The 19,872-nt window shown below is 42.9% G+C and overlaps 1 protein-coding gene and 2 pseudogenes across 1 annotated transcript; 1 reads left to right on the top strand and 2 right to left on the bottom strand.

Moving 5' to 3' along the window:
• Positions 1-3,655: 3,655 nt before the first annotated feature.
• LOC148774337 (large ribosomal subunit protein eL42) lies at positions 3,656-4,186 on the top strand. The gene has a single exon (XM_088830014.1). It carries the CDS (start codon positions 3,754-3,756, stop codon positions 4,072-4,074), a length of 321 nt encoding a protein of 106 aa, XP_088686140.1. The 5' UTR covers positions 3,656-3,753; the 3' UTR covers positions 4,075-4,186.
• Positions 4,187-6,499: 2,313 nt separating this feature from the next.
• On the bottom strand, positions 6,500-10,929 carry ZNF285 (zinc finger protein 285; annotated as a pseudogene).
• A 5,076-nt stretch (positions 10,930-16,005) lies between these two features.
• Positions 16,006-16,763, bottom strand: LOC129546701 (large ribosomal subunit protein uL30 pseudogene; annotated as a pseudogene).
• Between the last annotated feature and the right edge of the window lie 3,109 nt (positions 16,764-19,872).

Here is a 19,872-nt window from a genome sequence, read left to right as displayed (position 1 = left end):
TCTCATTTAACTCTCCAAACAATTTTACTAGGTAGATAATGTCATGCCCCTTATTTTACAGAAAACGAATCCCACCTCTTTTAGGTTGTCACAGAGCACCAGGTTGAGTTCCCTGTGTACCCACAATTCTTGATTATACTCCCAGAATTCCCCAGGAGATAATGGTCACACCATGCCCCTCTGCAGAGGCAGTTGGCCACCTATACAGAGCTGTTGGACTACACTTTCCAGAACCCCCATGTCATTGCCTTCCTAGAACAGAAGGTCAGCTACTACCCTTACAGCCTGGATACATTTCATACGACTCCAGAGCACAGTCAAGCAACTTGATTAAACATGTTCATTTATTGGTTAATCTAATTTTTCATGTATTTACTTGCTATAGCAATTGCTTCTTTTAAAAACTTGACTATTCATATCCTTTCTATTCATATCCATATTCCTATTGGGGTTTCATTCTCTTAAGACTCATGTTAAGGATTTTAATCCATTTTCTAGCATATATGCCAGTATATGTCAAATAAATTAATATATGTCAAATAGGTCAATATTTTCAGCCCAGCTGACTCTCTTTTACTTTTACATATATGCTGCCTTTTAAACACAGGGAAATTAAAATTGTTTCATACATAACTGATTATTGTTGGCTGGAGCTTTGTGCATCCATAACGAGCAGCTTTTTCTGTGCGCCATTACTATTCCACGTGTTTTAAAATTATTAACTTCATTTAACTTCCACAATCCCACCGAGTAAGTACTATGTGATTATACCCCAGCGACTGATTCAGAGATTAACTTGCCCAAAGTTATAACACTAGCAAGTGGCCGTGCTGATTGCGAATCAAGGATGGGGGAATACAGAACCCAGTGAAATGAAATGAAAGTGTTAATTGTTCAGTCCTGTCTGTTTGCGACCCCACGAACTGTAGCCCACCAGGCTTCTGTCCATGGGATTCTCTAGGCAAGAATACTGCCATTCTCTTCTCCAGGGGATTGAACCATGGTCTCCTGCATTGCAGGCCGATTCTTTACCCTTGCTGCTGCTGCTGCTAAGTCACTTCAGTCGTGTCCGACTCTATGTGACCCCATAGACGGCAGCCCACCAGGCTCCCATCCCTGGGATTCTCCAGGCAAGAACACTGGAGTGGGTTGCCATTTCCTTCTCCAATGTATGAAAGTGAAAAGTGGAAGTGAAGTCGCTCAGTCGTGTCCAACTCTTAGCGACCCCATGAACTGCAGCCTACCGGCTCCTCCGCCCAAGGGATTTTCCAGGCAAGAGTACTGGAGTGGGGTGCCATTGCCTTCTCCGCTTTACCTTTGAACTACGGGGAAATCCAAAATTTTGCTAGTGGTCACTAGTGCGTGCTCAGTCGCTTCAATCAAGTCCGACTCTGTGCAACCGCATGCACTGTAGCCTGCCAGGCTCCTCAGTCCACGAAATTTTCCAGGCAAGAATACTGGAGTGGGTTGCCACGTCCTCCTGCAGGGGATCTTCCCGACCCAGGTATCCAACCCGTGTCTCTTCTGGGTCTCCTGCACTGCAGGCGGTTTCACCGGGGAAGCCCATCCACCAAAAAAGCCATGTACTATACCCGCCCATCCCAACCAACTGCTCTGCAAACGCTAGGATTTTCTGCCGAGAAGGAAACGCAAATGCTTCTAACCCTTGTCACCCACCGACCATTGCTTCTCTTCCGGGACCACTGTTGGCCCCTTGCCTAGACTGAGGAAGCGCGGGGCTGTTACTAGGATTCAAGTCACCACTGCACAAAGAGAGTGATGGCCGCAACCTCCTGTGAAACGGAAGTTCTTGCGAGTTACTTCGCAGGTTCCGGAGACTCTCCGAGAGGGCAACACCCTGCACTCCTGAAGAGGAAGTGTTGTTGATTGCACGAAAGTTCTGGACTACAGTTCCCAGAAATGCCAAAGGGGTATGGGACTACAGCCCTGCCTGTCTGGGGTGGAACTGCTTCCGACTACACCTCCCAGAATCCTCTGCATGGTAGTGCTTCCGCCTTCCCTCCACTATCTCTTTGGGTTAAACTCAACCTGAGTCATTTAAGCACGGTTAGCATTTGGCCTTTTTCTTTTTTGCAATTTTTTTTTTTTCAAGAAGAAAACTAGAACGTGGGGATTTAAAGGAAATATAGATATTTAGGGGGGAAAAAGAGAAGCTTCTCACATGTAAAGAAAATGAACACATTTTAGCAGGAAAGCTATGCCTATGACAAGATTTGCTCTGTGCTGCACTGGACATCGACCTTAAGGGACATGGAATCTCCGACTTGGTTTGACTCCATTGTCTCTTTATATATGCCTATATTCATCTACTTCTGACTTTGCTGTCTAGCATATACTATTTACTCCAAGATGCCAAGCACAAGGAGTTCCAAGCACAGGCCATAAAACAAACTGCTTCCTTGTTTCTGACAAATGAGAAGAGCTGCATGGGCAAAGAACTGGAGAAAATACTGTAATAAGGAAAAAGTCTCTTTCCTTGGAATTTTTAATGTTCAAAGTCAAGCTTTCCTTTGACTACTCCTATATTGTTCTTTTTGATACCATATATTTGCTATGAATCTTTTTAGACAAGGTGTTGCTGCTGCTACTGCTACTGCTAAGTCACTTCAGTCGTGTCCGACTCTGTGTGACCCCACAGATGGAAGCCCATCAGGCTCCCCCTTCCCTGGGATTCTCCAGGCAAGAACACTGGAGTGGGTTGCCATTTCCTTCTCCAATGTGTGAAAGTGAAAAGTGAAAGTGAAGTCACTCAGTCGTGTCTGACCCTTAGCGACCCCATGGACTGCAGCCTACCAGGCTCCTCCATCCATGGGATTTTCCAGGCAAGAGTACTGGAGTGGCTTGCCATTGCCTTCTCTGTTAGACAAGGTGAGGTCATTATTATTTAGGGCTGGGGGCTACGTAAGTTGATGTGGGAGATGGAGTCCATATAACTACAACAAGTGAAACTACTGGAAATATGTACTTAGCACTTTCCTCTGGGCAGGAAATAATTTAAAAAGTGAAACTTCTAAAAATAGTACATAAGTATTGAGAATAGTAACATGAAGTACTAAATACATATAGATTAAATTCAACATTTTTATCAACGTTATGCCACACTGGCTTCATGTATCATTTAAAAATTTTGTTACTAAAGAATTTTAAGGACTTCCCAGGTGGTGCAGTGGTAAAGAATCTGCCTGCCAATGCAGGAAACGCAAGATGCAAGATATGCAGTTCGATCCCAGGGGCAGGAAGATCCCCTGGAGCAGGAAATGGCAACCCATTCCAGTCTTCTTGTCTGGGAAATCCCATGGCAAGAGGATTTCTGAAGGAAATCCTGGCGGGATTTCAGTCCATGCCAGGAGCCTGGCATGGCTACAGTCCATGGGGTTAGGAAGAGTCAGACGCAACTAAGCACACTTAGAAAGAATTTTAAAGCAGTCTTTAACATTATCTTTCAAATATCATATTGCTTAAAAATAATAATATTTTACAGCTGGTTTACTCTGGTCAGTATCCAAATAGATGAATTCATTGTATTTGACTGTTATCTCACCTTAGGCTCATTTATTCTAAAACTATATCCTACACCATTTACAGCCACCACCATCTCTCATGTCCTTGAACTGTTGGAGAAACAAAGATGTCAAATTACATGTCTTCTTCCTGTGAGGCGCGAGCCGAGCGAGGCAGGAACTTGGCCGTCGCGTCTCTCGTTTCCACCGCGAAGACACCTCTACTGCAAAGATGGTCAATGTACCTAAAACCCGAAGAACTTTCTGTAAGAAGTGTGGAAAGCATCAGCCTCACAAAGTGACCCAGTATAAGAAGGGCAAAGATTCGCTGTATGCCCAGGGAAAGAGGCGCTATGATCGGAAGCAGAGTGGCTATGGTGGGCAAACCAAGCCAATTTTCCGGAAGAAGGCTAAAACCACAAAGAAGATCGTGCTGAGGCTTGAATGCGTTGAGCCCAATTGCAGATCCAAGAGGATGCTGGCCATTAAGAGGTGCAAGCATTTTGAACTCGGAGGAGATAAGAAGAGAAAGGGCCAAGTGATCCAGTTCTAAGCTTTGGGATTCTTTTGTTCTTACGTTTTGAGAGGAAAATGTTGAAGTTACAGAAAAATTGCCTGAATGAGAATAAATATAGTGATACTCTTACTAAAAAAAAAAAAACAAATTACATGTCTGAGTTCTGGATTTGTCTATTGGCTTCTTGTACTTTCTCCTCAAAACTTCTAAATGTCCTATAAGCAGAATTTTAATTTAAAGGCTATCTTAGATACAGGTTCTTTTTTTTTTCCTTTTGGCAAAAACATGTCATAGAAAGGAATGGACATATTTGAACATGAAACATATTCTGTTCAAACAAAGCCAATGCAAAGCCTGGGCAAGTTTCTGAAGAGAAAAACCAAAATAAATAACAGCAAATATGTTAAAAACACCTAACTTAAAATGAGGAGACCATTACCACAAGTCACATCTCATGATTCTCTATATTACAGATTCTATCTTTGTGAAAGGAAAGAGAATATTTGGTAATCTCAGTTTTGAAGTTTCACATATATTAAACAGGATAAGATAAAAGCAAAGATTTTTCAGAAGAGGAAAATAATTTGGAGAAAACATTTCCTGTTAGACATATCCCCACTTGTTTTAAATCCCCCAAGCAAAGCTTGCCACAACACTGAAAAGTGAAATGCAGAGCAGTGGTGGAGGATTGGTCCCAGGGCTGCTCTGCATCCTACTCTTGTCTATTATAGATCATACTTGATCTTTTATAACTTGCTGTTTTCTCCAAACAATATGTGAAAACTTATAGGTCTAAATCATTTTAATGGTTGATATTATTCCTTTCTGTGGGCTTCCCAGGTGGTACAGTGGTAAACAATGCACCTACCAATGCAGGAGACTCAAGAGTTGATCCCTGGGTCAGGAACATCTCCTAAGAGAAGGGAATGGCAACCCACTTCAGTATTCTTGCCTGGAAAATTCCATGGACAGAGGAGCCAGGTGGGCCATAGTCTATGGGGTTGCAAAGAGTCAGACACACCCACACATTATTCCATTATATGAGGATGACATAATTTGCTCAATCTCTTATTCATGGAACTTTAGGTTGTCTACAATTTTTATTATTGCAAATATTCTTAGAATATGCTCCCTTCTTTAAACCATCTTTTCCAACCTATGCAATCATGTCTTAAAGACAAATTCTGAGCAATTGCATTAGTGGTTGAAAGATAATGCTCCTTATACACTTAGATACATGTATATAAAATCCTCTTCAGAAGTATTACACCTGTTTTCTTTTTTTTCACTAACATATGGGAAGGATGCTAACTTCTTTCTACTCCCTTACTGACACTGAGTTTAGTTAATCTTTCACTATTGCCGACCTGAATTGGTAAGAATGTAATACTTCAGGGATGGTTTTATTTGCATTTGAATGGCTGTTTCATATACAAACAATAACTAGTACGAAAATGTAATGTAAAAAAAAAAAAAAAACAACTAAAGGGACTTCCCTGGTGGTCCAGAAGTTAAGAATTCACTTTGCAATGCAGGGGTTTCAGGTTCAATCCCTGGTCAGGGAACTAAGATCCCATGGGCCACAACTAAGACCTGATACAGCCAAATAAATATTCTTTAAAAAAGGAAAGAAAACTAGGGATAAAATATGATCAAAATAACAAACAAAATAAACAAACAGATACAAAAATACATTGTTATTGAAGATAAAGATACTGTAAAAGTACGTCCTCCTCCAAAATCCAACTATAATCCCAAACTGAATCACAGTTTTGATAGGAACTTGACAAAACGAGCACCTTCTAAAAACCCATTACTAAACAAGATGCTGAGAAAGAGTAGTGTCTGCTTCTGACAATGAACACTTTGGCTTGGAAAACAGAACCAGTAGGCATATGAATACACATCAGTGTCTCTGCCGCACCCTTAAAATATCACTTCTGTAGAGCTTCTCGACTGTATGAAGAATCATGCATTTGAAAACCTGAGTATGGCCTAATTCTTACCACACTAATAACACAGCTTTCATCTCTGAGCACTATTTTGAATGTTCTTAGCAGAGAATACATTTCTAGAGGAGATTCTAAAAACAAGCAAAGACACCTACAGGTTTTGGCTGGACTGAAGTTCTTGCTGGCCCCATCCCAATTAGAATTTCCTTCCTGGGCACACCCATTAATGGAAATTTGACCTCTAACTACTGTCATTGCCATAAACAACCCATTTGTCAAGAATCACTTTTTGGCCTATGACAGCTGATGGGTGTTTCAAGAAAGGTGTTGAGATTCACAGTAGTTTCCCGGAATGCCCTTAAGAAACGTGCTTTAGTGCTGCATGCTGACATCATGGGTGGCAGCGTCCCTGTTCTTTGCTCCTCCAGCCCTCCCAATGACTAAGTGTCTATCATCTGGAACACCTAGAGTGGCTTCTGTTTTCCTCATTGAGCCCAGACTAGCTACATTTATAATGTTTCTGTCCTCTTGTGCAGTCTTGGCTGAGTAAGAAGGTCCAAGCTATATATTTCCTGAGCTTTGTTGTGCTCATGACATGCATAGTCTATCTCATCCCTATGAACTCTCTAATGGGCAAGAAGATATGAGTTACAACTGATGCGCTTCCCAACTGATGCGCTCCTTACACTTATAGGGCCTCTCTCCTGTGTGGACTCAGAGATGAACATGAAGATCTGACTTCCAACTGAAGCCCTTCCCACAACTGTCGCATTTATATGGCTTCTTTTGGGTGTGATCTCTCTGATGTAAGTGAAAATAGGAGCGGTAACTGAAGCCCTTATCACACACTTGGCACGTGTAAGGTTTTTCTCCTGTGTGAACTCTGATGACTGAGCTCTAGGTGAAAGCCTTCCTGCACACATCACATATGTAGGGTTTCTCCCCCGTGTGCACCCTCTAGTGAACGTGCAGGTGTGTGCTTTGGCTGAAGCTCTTCCCACCCTCGTCACACCTGTAAGGCTTCTCCCCCGTGTGCAGCTTCTGGTGAACTTGGAGAACAGAGCTGGAAGTGACGCGTTTGCCGCACTCGCTGCATTTGTAGGGTTTCTCCCCCGTGTGGACCCTCTGATGGACAAGAAGGTTGGAGCTCTGATCGAAGTCCTTCCCACACTCGGCGCACTTATACGGCCTTTTCTCACTGTGGACCCTCTGATGGAAATGACCCAAATCCGAACCCCTTCCCACACACATCACAGGTGTAGGGCATCTCCCCTGTGTGGATTCGGCGATGGTTGTGAAGAAAGGAATCGCAACTGAAGCCTTTGCCACAGTCCATGCATTTACAGGGCTTGTCTCCTGGAGGGCCATTGGGATTCCTCAGAAGGTCTGAGTTCTGTTTGCAGCCCTGAGCCCACTCTTGACCTTTACAAGTTTCCTCACCTGAATGAGTTTTATTGTGAACAGTACGTTCTGAGCTCTGGCTAAAGTCCCTTCCATACTGATGGTGTTGGTAAGATCTTCCTCCCCTGTGAGCACTGTGATGAACATGAGCATCATCTGTGAAGCCCATTCCAGAGTTATTACATCTGAAAGCGTGCCACACTGCATGGACCGTGACTGTGTTTGACTGTTGACTTTATAACCAAGTGTTTCCCACAGCTGGTGTATCTACAAAGTTCCTCTCCTTTACATTCTTGGGAATCATCATAATCATGCAAGGTCTGAAGGAAGCTGTCATCACACCGAGCACATCCATCCAATTTCTCTTCTATCTGCTTTCTCTGCAAATTATGGGGCTCAGTCATTAGGTTGGCTTTCTTCCAGGATTCTAGGGTAACAGCCTGTGTCAGGCTTTTCCAAGCTGTGATGTCTTGACTTTCTAAATTAATGGCATTTATTACATGGTTTTCATTTTCAGAAATCTGCAGAGACCCTCCTGTCCACTCTTCACAGAGGGAAATGTCTCCTAAATACTGGGGACAATCTCCTTGAAGATTCATAATACCATAATCATGACTCACGGTCAATTCACTGATCCTTTGGTTCCAAATCTGCCAAAAGTAGAGCACTTCTGGGGAGAGGTAACTCAAGCCTTTTTCCTGAAGGTACATAAGGTTGTTTTTAATACTGTCTTCTATGAGGAGAAATAGAATTTGGCTAAGTAAACAAGTAGATCATCTATCCAAAGACTCTGAGGATATGAAGCTGGGTGGGATAAGAAGTTGCCACTGGATCCTAGTTGTGGATGAAACAATTAGAAACCTAATCATTCTAATCTGTGAGCTGCCAATCAAAAACCACTGACTGCAGATGCATCAAAAGAAATACTGGAAACAATTTATAAAGGAAGAAATTCACCTCTCTGCTATGAGACTACTCCATAGAAAGACTTCAGTCATTTTGCTCATTTGTTTTTCAGTAATGGATTTGATATCCATGACCTCTAAAGCCCATAGTTTTTTCAGCAATATTTAAAAATAAATTTATCTAGAATAACCTTGCTTCCAAAATACAAAAACTTTTATAGTTTTTAAGCACATATTCCCCTGTGAGACAACTTTAAAACTTAATAAATCTCTGTGTGGGTACTTTTGTAAGAATTATGTACATCTGTGAGGCTTTAAAGGGAGATGCACTTTTAAACACTGTACCTATTGGACCACACTGAAATGGAATGCACCATACTTAAAATTTGTTGTTCACTGTGAATTCATTTTCAACATATTCCTGATTATTGCTGACTGAAGGGGTGAGTATACATCAGAAAGAATCATCATAGCTACTATACCATGTGACTATTTATTACATGATATGAAGTTAGAAGAACAAAAATATGTAAAAAACAAAACAAAAACCCCCAAACATAAGGGGATGGCTCCCATATGATTCATATAATATATATAATAATGGAGTTCTGGACATGGTGAGAGATATAAAGGATCACAGAGACCTTCCAGGATCCTGTAGAAGGTTGTAGAAACAAGCAACAAGTCCTCTCTCCTAACCAAGTCCTTTCCTTTATATCAACGATTAAATGTGATAGAACTATCATGTATATTTGTGTACAACCTGCACAACTGTACACAGCGGGCCTACAGCTGTAGTGGGGATTGAAATGGGGATAATATTGTGAAATATGAGACATCCTTTTTATTTTCCCTGAGGTTCTCTGGCATTGTGAAGAGGCAAAATCCATCAAGACCCTTTAGTCCAATTCCCAACTTCTCCCCTTTGAGGTTATTGCAGAATCTCTAACAGCAACGGCTAGAAGAATGGGCAGCATGGAACTATTCACAGCCTGGCACCCAGGAAAGCAAGATTGTATGAAAGGTTCATAAGAAATAGAGGGTTGAAGATGATCACAACACCTTGGCACCCAAAAATAGGCTTCACAAAATGTCACAAATATGATCTGGACACTGCTTCTAGTTTAAGGTAATTTTCTGATTCATTTTATTGAGTGACTTTGGTTCATAAAGTGGTCTCAGAGGAAACAGGAACAGGCTTAAAGCAGTAGTTTTCCAACTGTTTGAACTATACCCATAGCAAGAAAAGCATTTACACTGTACCCAGTACCTACACAGAGACACAGACCAGAAACTAAAATACTGTGATCAGTTGAGACTTACCTTACCAGGTGCAAATGATAAATCCTTTTGTGTTCTAGTCCATGGATTTGTTTTGCTTTTTCAAAACTGCTAGTGATGACATCGGAGAAGGCAATGGCAAGCCACTCCAGTACTCTTGCCTAGAAAATCCCATGGATGGAGGAGCCTGGTAGGCTGCAGTCCGTGGGATCGCTATGAGTCGGACATGACTGAGCGACTTCACTTTCACTTTTCACTTTCACACATTGGAGAAGGAAATGGCAACCCACTCCAGTGTTCTTGCCTGGAGAATCCTAGGGACGGGGGAGCCTGGTGGGCTGCCGTCTATGGGGTCGCACAGAGTCGGACACGACTTAAGTGACTTAGCAGCAGCAGCTATGACATGGTCACTTGATTTCAGGACTCACCAATGGGGTCAGTCCTGCACATTTAGGCCAAGGAGCCCTGTTTACAATCTATGGACATGGCAGTACTTCATGTCACCTGGTTATTACAAGCACAGGGCTGAGGGTCAGACTGGGAGGTTCAAATCCTAGTTCCTCTGACAAGCTGGGTGATCCTGGGCAAGTTACTCGTTCACTCTGAGCCTCAGTTGTTTACTCTGTAGAAGGGGGACAATAAGAGCAACTATCTCATAAACTAAACTGAGGTCACAGATACCTGTATACAGGGCTCTGAGAAATTGAAGCTAGGATAGATATTGATCAGCAGGAGAGCAAATAAGTGGACACTCATAGTATACTGACTACCAACCAGATCCTAACTTGGTTCCTTTAATACCAGTTTGTCCAAAACATTGGTTAAAAAAAAAGGAAACTGAAAAAAAAAAAACAAACCACATTAGTTTTATTCTAGAGGCAACCAAGGGACCAAGGCCTTGGTAATGTGTGAACTTCCTCAGTCTTGTTCTGGAAAATATGAGGGAATAAGATCCTAAACATGTGGTGAGATCAGTATAGGCTTACCAACTGCATCAGATGCCCACAGGCAGGGGGCACAGGCCAGGGGAGAGCTCCCTCACCCACCCACAACTCACAAGGGACCACCTGCTCACAGTTATTAAAACTCATTAACTGCAGGTTGTCATCTGCATGTGTATTTCTTAGGAGGTTTCCCTTTGTGCTCCAGCTGGAATATTCTATCCAGTTTGAAGCTGACCACTTGAGAAAATGGGACCAGTGGTTTGATGCTTAGTTATAGGGGCTTGTTGTCCTCACCCACGGAGACCAGGTTCCTGAAGTTCTCCAGCATCACGTCTTGGTACAGGTTTATCTGGGCAGAGTCCAAGAGTGCCAGCTCTTCTTGGAGAAGACCATGGCCACGTCCTTGAAGGTCAAGGTTTCCTAAAACATCAAGCACATGCCACATTCATCATCTGCACCAATGACTCTTGGAAGAAGAGCTACATTGGAAGCTTCTGTATCAGTCATTAAGTTTTTATCTTTTTGCTCCAAATCCTCTTAGTTCCCTGACCAGGAATTGAACCTGGAGCCACAGCTGTGAAAGCATGGAGTTCTAACCCCACCAAGCAATTCTCCAAACCCTTGTTTTGTTTTCTTTTTAAAAAATATTTATGTATTTGGCTGCCTTTCTGCATGCTGGTTGTGCCACAGCATGTGGGATCTTAGTTCCCAGACCAGGGATCGAACCCATGTCCCCTGCATTGCAAGGTAGATTCTTAACCACTGGATCACAAGGGAAGTCCCTTACTCTTGATTTCTGTACTTAACTCTCATGGACCAGGGACAAGCAGCTCATTGACTGGCACTGGTAAGCAAACTGAACTGGGGAGCAGCCCTGAACCAGACAGCCTGACACTTCTGAGCCTGTTTCTTAATTTCTCCAAAGGGAATAATACCACTACCTCTCCCAGCTGTTATAAATAAGGTAAAGTGCCTACCACACAGCAGTCACTCAAAAATTGCTGACTTCCTTTTGGAAAATAGAGATATCCAGCTCCTCAGAATGGACATGGCATTTAAGAGAAAGAAAGGAAACTTCAGTTTACCTGGAGCTTAATCACACTGTCTTCCTCTCAGACAGAGCAGGAGCCAGAGAAACCAGAACTGCAAAGAAGAGAGAATCCATGAAACCGGGGGTTTAACAAGTTGTGAAAGAATATTGGTTCCTTCTGGACTGGACAGTTTTCTCACACATTCTTCTTTTTCCAAGATGTCTTTTCCTCTCCTCTCACACTCACCAGACCAAATCCCCACCTCCTCAAGCCCCCCGCCTACCAATCCCATCCCAGACACCTGTATAACTCCTATCTCTTTCCTCAAGCTTTTGGGTCAAACTGTCACATTTTCTTTTAATATATTTATTTTTTTGGCTGTGCTGGGCCTTAGTTGCGGCACACGGGATCTTTAGTCTTGATTGCAGCATAATTGTGGCGTGTGGGAATCTAGTTCCCTGACAAGGAATAGAAATGGGCCCCCTGTACTGGGAGCGTGGAGCCTTAGTTACTGGACGCCAGGGAAATCCTGCCATTAGGTTTTCAACATAATGAATTTGAGGGGGACACAAACATTCAGACTACAGCAGGTACCACTTTCTCCTATGACAGCATTATACTGCAGTGGCTTAATTGCCTTCCGCCTCCATCTCTAAGCTCAGAGAGGACAGGGACTGCATTCCCTCTTGTAGAGCTTGGCGGAGATGCCTCTGAAAAATGGACACGGACAGCCTTCTAGGAGACTGACAATTTGCTTTATTTTACAAGCGCTATTATATAGTTTTATAAGGAAGACTTTAACAGCTACATCAGCATGACAAAAACCAGGACACCTGTGAAGCGTTGATAAACTTAGATTTACATAGCTTTACCAGACATGCTGGCTCCACTTCTAAACATTAATCAGTTTCCTAAGCTTCAAGTCAGCTATCAATCAAGGTTACCGGCATGGCTTCCAATTAACTCAAGGACTACGTGCGAAGGGAGTATTCCTAACACTAAATAAAGAAGAACAAAGAACGTGTTACTTGGGCTACGGAGTGTTTCTTGCGCTGCATGCTGAGGGTTGTTAAGGGCTGAATGAAACAGCTTCAAAGGGCAAGATGTTTGTGAAAGCGAGGCGGGCCCTCCGCCAAGGCCTCTGGTGAGGACCTTCTCCTCAGACACCTCTACCTCAGTTTCTCAACACCCTCATGTAACACATATTTATTAAGTGCCTACTGGGTGCCAGGCAGTGATCTGGACACTGAAGATACCACAGTGATCAATGCTATGGAGCAAAAAATTAAAAAAGCAGGGAAGGGGGACTGGGAGTGAAACAGGGTGGTCAGGAAATGTCTCACTGAGGTGATACTTAAAGAAGTAAGGGAGTGGGCAATGCAAGTGTGTGTACAGAGCATTCTAGACAGAGGAAATAGCAAGTGCAAAGACCCTGGGGTGGCAGTATGCACATGGCTCAAGTGGAGTGCGTGTGGGAATGAGCAAGAGGCAATGGAATGCAGGAAAAGGGAGCCAGGTGGTAGATGCTGTAAGAACACTTGAAGGTTTGGGCTGCTAGTCTCATTAGTTAGAAGTAATGGGAGGATTCTGAACAGAGGAGTGACATGATTTAACTGAGGTATTAATAGGATCATGCTAGTCGCTGTGATGAACAGACTGCCAATTGGGGTTGACTTATATATACTATTGATGCTATGTATGAAATGGATAACTACTGAAAACCTACTGTACAGCACAGGGAATTCTATTCAATGCTCTGTGTTGACCTAAATGGGAAGGAAATCCAAAAAACAGGGGATATATGTATAGCTGATGCAGGGCTTCCTTGCTGGCTCAGGCAGTAAAGAATCAGCCTTCTTTGTAGGAGACCCAGGTTTGATCCCTCAGTTGGGAAGATCCCCTGGAGGAGGGAATGGTTACCTACTCCAGTACTCTTGCCTGGAGAATTCCATGGACAAAGGAGCCTGGAGGGCTACAGTCCATAGGGTCACAAAGAGCCAGACACGACTGAGCTACACACACACACATAGCTGATTCATTTTGCTGTACAGTAGAAACTAACACAATATTGTAAAGTAACTATACTCCAATAAAAATTAACTTTAAATCCCCACAAAATCAGAATAGACATACATACAAAGAATGGACTACCAATGGTAAGAAGGGGAGCAGGAAGACTAGTTAGGTGGTTTTCAGGAAATCCCAGTCAGAGATGACAGTGCCTTGGATCAGGGAAGCAGAGGTGGAGGTAGTGAGAAATGGCAGGGATCAGGATTTATACCAATGATCTGGTCAACAGGATCTGTTGATGGTTTGCATGTGGGCAGAGAAAGACAGGAGAGGAAACTTCGGCCTCATTTACTGCAAAGACGGAGTTGTCCTTGACAGAGATGGGGAAGTCCATAGGAGGGACAGGTTTTGTGAGGAGGATCAGAAGTTCAGTTTTGGAAATAATAGGTTTGAGATGCTGAAAAACACAATGATACTCACAGAGATAGAACTGAAAAATCGTCCCATTTACAAGGGACAAAAGACATAAATGACCTCAACTTCACTAAGAAAGGAGGAAAACTACAGAATTTTATTGAAAGGCCTGAAACTCTGATTACACCTTGGAGCTCACAGGGACTCCCAGAGCATTGGGGTCTAACCGAGGGGGGATTTCCAAGGTCTGGCCCCACATACTATGTGCAACTAAGAGGAAAATCCAAATGCTTCAGGCATTTCCTAGCTAGTTAACTGGAAAATTGTTCTGAAAATATTGTATTACGGAAATTTCTAACATATACAAAGGCAGACAGAATAACACAGTGAACCCCCATGTACCAGTCACTTGGTTTAAACAATTATTAACATGTGGTCACTCTTGTTTCAACTACACCTCTACCCATTCCCCACATATTCACAGACTATTTTGAAGCAATTCCCTGACATATTATTTTGTCCATACATATTTCAGTAAGTAGCTCTAAAAGATATGAAATCATCTTTAAAATGTTAATATTACACCTCAATAATTCTCTAATATTATCAAATGTAGAGTCAGTGTTCATATTTGTTGACTGCAGTTTAACAGTTTACAATTTGCTATGTGTCTTATAATCCTCAAAGATAGCACTCTCTGTCTTCATACTGTATTCAGAGACATACTCCCGCCCCGGACATACAGAGAAGGGATGCACAGTTTGAGTTGCCCCCCTATTTCCAGAGGCCAGAACTTCTGCCCTAAAGCCAAGATTGCCCCGCTGGAGTCAAGAGCTGCCACACCCCAAACGCAGAAGCTTTCAGAAACTAAGAGTCCAAGGATGTAGGCCGCTGAGCCGGAATCGCCCCTCCGCCGAAACCAGGAATGAACAGACCAAGCTGTCCTTTCTATCGGAGATAACCCAACTGCTTGGGTCAATTCCTCTCCCCATCAGGGAGGGTGGGTGTGTGTGTTGCTTAGTCCTGTCCGTCTCTTTGCGACCCCATGGACTGTAGCCCGCCATGCTCCTCTGTCTCTCTAGGCATGAATACTGGAGTGGGTTGCCATTCCCTACTCCAGAGGATCTTCCTGACCCGGGGAATCGAACCGGGTGTCCCGCATTAGGGGCAGATTCTTTGCTGACTGAGCTACCAGGAAAACCCTCCCCATCAGGGGCGCGTGGCCCAAATCAGCATCTCCAACACTTGAGGCTACGTCTCCTGTCCCCCGCCTGGGTTCAGAGATGAACGTGCCAAGACTGACACCAACTCTGACCCGGAGTTGCACATCCTACAAACCTGCAGGGGCACCACCTCGCAAACCAGTCCAAGCTCCCCACTCCGGATCCCATTCCAGGGAGGTCGGGCCGGAGCCCCTCACCACTCCACATCGCCAAGGAAGTCACTGACACGACTGAAGCGACTTAGCAGTAGCAGCAGCAGTCCATACTTCCAACGCCTCCCATTCCAGTTCACAAGGTCGGGTTACAGTTTCACAACCTCTACCCCTCATGCACAGTGACACCTCGGAAGGGGGCGCGGTCCGAGCCACACTCACTACAGCGCCCCAAACAATGTCGCCCACAGCATCCGTCCCGGACCATGGCGCATGCGCGAGGTAGCCCGTGGACTACAATCCCCAGAAGCCCTTGCGCGGCACCAGGGGGGCCGCGCCAGGTTACTCGTGGTTTACGGTGCTGCAGGGACCACCGCGACTCTATCTTTATAAAATAATAACAACAATCACAGTAACGATAAAATGACAACGAAATGTTAATAGTAATTTAAAAAAAAATCTCTACCCAAGGTAAAAAAAAAGAGTGAAGAGTCAATGTCTTACCACCTAAAAATGAGCACTTGTATTTTAGTGAAAATCTTTAAAGGTACTTATTCCGTAGACATATCCTTTACTTTTTCTTTTCTTTTTGTTTGTTTTTGCTTCAATTGTTTGTTAACTAACCAGATTACAAAAATAATCCTGCTAGATACCTTAGCTCATCCTTCTAATAAGCCTGTTGATCTGGTCTTCCCTGTTGCCAGCATCTCCACCTTATATAAAATGGGTGGTCTTTTTCTTCATTCCACCTCGTGGAGAAGACAATTTAAAGGGCCAAAGGAAGCTGTTTGTTTCTTTGAAACGTTTTCCAACGGTATAGATCTCATGAATCAGATCCTCCATGCAGATGATGCCGTATTTCCCAAGAGGTGGAGCAATCAATGCGTTGACTATCAGGGCAATTCGCTTCTTGTTGATTTTGCCATAACCACGCTTGTAGATCAATTCATTCACGAACTTCAGATTTGAGTACCCCCATGCAATGTATGGCTCCACAATTCTCAGCATGTTAATTGAAGCCTTTTTCAACTTCACAAAGGTGCCATTGAAGATCTGCCGGAGGCGAAGGAGCTGCAGCATCTTTCGATCCTTCAGGCTCACACCGTTGATACCTCTGATCCTGATGACAAATGCCAATTTGGGTTCCGTGGGTATATAGAAGTTGCCGGCTTTTCGTGCCATTCTAGTCATTGGAATTTCAGTTCTGTACGTCTGCCTGTATTCCTTATGGTAATGCTTAGCTTTTTCATAGATAAGCTTCCTCCTTGCCTTTCGAAGCATCTTTTAGGCAACTTCCTTCGCAGGCGCTTGATCCTAAGCTCTGCGAAATTCTTTTGGTTTTTCTTAAGGGTTTCTGGCACAGCAGGAACCTTCTTTTTCTTCTCTTCTGCTCCCTCCATGGTTCCAGCTGGGAAAGAGGCTATCTTTTACTTTTATAACACACAACTTTTCAATTAAAATTGACTTCCCTTTTTTTCAGGGTTTGTCTCCATTTAAGGAGACTCTGGGAAATCTTCCACAGGACATCTGACAGAACTCTGCACTTTTCCCCTTAGGAGAAACAGAAAGACATATGAACTAGTCAGTAGGTCCTTTATCAGGGAATTGTAGGAGTTTGGGGTTCTCTTTAAAGAGATACATTTCAACAAATTATGAAAACATGGAAAGCTTTCACATTCTCTTTGAAATCTCCCTTGTTGGGACTTAATGCTTTTTCTCATTTTAAGATTTCTATTAAACATCTTCATTTTTCAATGCCTTAAATTTGAATTGGGATTGAATTGGGCCTTAAAATTAAATAAGGATTATATTAGAGCCTATAATTCTGACCTATAGAGAGTCAAAAACAAACAAAACACCCCAAAAATGGATGAGAACTATCTCTGTTAGCTCTAATTCTAGCTTAGACAGTTGATGATTGGCAGAAGCTGAAAGGATAACATTCAACAATAGCTTAACATTGAAACTTGGGGCACACAAAGAGAACGGTGAAATAAATGCTTTGGGCCTGCCTCTTGTTATTTGATGTCTTGACACTTCAGTTTCACTGTGACTTTTTTAAAAATCTAGTAAAATCTGCCACAGAGATGAGAGTCACCCTTAATTTTGGCAGAGTCTAACAGTCTTTTGTTATCAGATAGAGAGGAGGATGGTTTCTACAATACACCTCAGTAATGATAAATAGGTAGATCCTCCATTTCTGAATTAATTTATCCTTTTTAGCCCCTCCTCTCTGACCTCATCTTCCATTACTTCCTCACTTGCCCATTCCGGTCCAACTATGTTGGGCTTTGTGCTGTCCCTCAAACCTGGTCACTGTTTCTCTGCTGGTATGTTCTTTATCTCAGTGGCCACAAAGTTTGCTTCACCTTCTTTATTCTTTGCTCAAATATTACTCTCAGTGAGGTTTACTATTTAAAAGTGCAACAGCCCTGGGCACTTCATCACCTGCATCACTCCACTTTTCTTTTCCTTTCTTGGTACTTCAGTTCAGTTCAGTCGCTCAGTCATGTCCGACTCTTTGCGACCCCATGAATCACAGCACGCCAGGCTTCCCTGTCCATCACCAACTCCCGGAGTTCACTCAAACTCATGTCCACAGAGTCGGTGATGCCATCCAGCCATCTCATTCTCTGTCGTCCCCTTCTCCTCCTGCCCCCAATCCTTCCCAGCATCAGAGTCTTTTCCAGTGAGTCAACTCGTCGCATGAGGTGGCCAAAGTATTGCAGTTTCAGCTTTAGCATCAGTCCTTCCAATGAACACCCAGGATTGATCTCCTTTAGAATGGACTGATTGGATCTCCTTGCAGTACAAGAAACTCTCAAGAGTCTTCTCCAGCACCACAGTTCAAAAACATCAATTCTTCGGCGATCAGCTTTCTTCACAGTCCAACTCTCACATCCATACATGACCACAGGAAAAACCATAGCCTTGACTAGACGGACCTTGGTTGGCAAAGTGATGTCTCTGCTTTTTAATATGCTATCTAGGTTGGTCATAACTTTCCTTCTAAGGAGTAAGCGTCTTTTAATTTCATGGCTGCAATCAGCATCTGCAGTGATTTTGGAGCCCAAAAAAATAAAGTCTGACACTGTTTCCACTGTTTTTCCATCTATTTCCCATGAAGTGATGGGACCAGATGCCATGATCTTTTTTTCTGAATGTTGAGCTTCAAGCCAACCTCTTCACTCTCCTCTTTCATTTTCATCAAGAGGCTTTTGAGTTCCTCTTCACTTTCTGCCATAAGGGTAGTGTCATCTGCATATCTGAGGTTATTGATATTTCTCCTGGCAATCTTGATTCCAGCTTGTGCTTCTTCCAGCCCAGCGTTCCTCACGATGTACTCTGCATATAAGTTAAATAAGCAGGGTGACAATATACAGCCTTGACATACTCCTTTTCCTATTTGGAACCAGTCTGTTGTTCCATGTACAGTTCTGACTGTTGCTTCCTGACCTACATACAGGTTTCTCAAGAGGCAGGTAAGGTGGTCTGGTATTGCCATCTCTTTCAGAATTTTCCACAGTTTATTGTGATCCACACAGTCAAAGGCTTTGGCATAGTCAATGAAGCAGAAATAGATGTTTTTCTGGAACTCTCGTGCTTCCTCCATGATCCAGCGGATGTTGGCAATTTGATCTCTGGTGCCTCTGCCTTTTCTAAAACCTGCTTGAACATCTGGGAGTTCACAGTTCACATATTGCTGAAGCCTGGCTTGGAGAATTTTGAGCATGACTTTACTAGCGTGTGAGATGAGTGCAATTGTGTGGTAGTTTGAGCATTTCTTTGGGATTGGAATGAAGACTGACCTTTTCCAGCCCTGTGGCCACTGCTGAGTTTTCCAAATTTGCTGGCATATTGAGTGCAGCACTTTCACAGCATCTTGGTACTTATCACCTTCTAAAATGCAGGCAAGCATACCTTGTTTTATTGAACTCCACAGATACTGCACTTTTACAAAGTGAAAGTTTGTGGCAAGCCTGTGGCAAGCAAGTGTATCAGCACCATTTTTTCAACAGCATTTGCTCACTTTGTATCTCTGTGTCACACTTTGGCAATTCTTGCAATATTTCAAACTTTTTCATTATTGCTGTATTTGTTAGGGTGATCTATGATCACTGATCTTAAAAAAAATTTTTTTTCTTTTGTTTGTTAAAAACCTTTTATTGTGATCAGTGATTTCCGATGTTAACTGTTGCAAAAAGATTACAACTCACTGAAGATTCAGGTGATGGTTAGCATTTTTTAGCAAGAGTATTTTATTTATTATTTCCTGCGTGGCTTGCAGGATCTTAGTTCCCCAACCAGAGGTTGGGTCCACAGCAGTGAAAGCACCCAATTCTAACCACTGGACCCCCAGGGAATTCCCCAGGGAAAAAGTATTTTTAAATTGTGTATTTATTATTTTTAGATACAATGCTACTGCATACTTGCAAGACTACAATATACAGTACTACAGACATAAGTTTTATGTACACTGGGAAACCAAAAAATTCATGTGACCTGCTTTACTGCAGTATT

Source organism: Moschus berezovskii, chromosome 22 (genome assembly GCF_049115385.1).
Source record: "Moschus berezovskii isolate FMDL1 chromosome 22, NW_MosBer_1.0, whole genome shotgun sequence".
In the NCBI taxonomy this organism is placed as follows: domain Eukaryota; kingdom Metazoa; phylum Chordata; class Mammalia; order Artiodactyla; family Moschidae; genus Moschus; species Moschus berezovskii.
The sequence above is the reverse complement of the archived record's forward strand: the minus strand, read 5'-3'. Positions and strand labels throughout refer to the sequence as shown.

Excerpts from the sequence above, each read along its gene's own strand:
- LOC148774337 (XM_088830014.1), top strand. The coding sequence starts at position 3,754 with ATGGTCAATGTACCTAAAACCCGAAGAACTTTCTGTAAGAAGTGTGGA.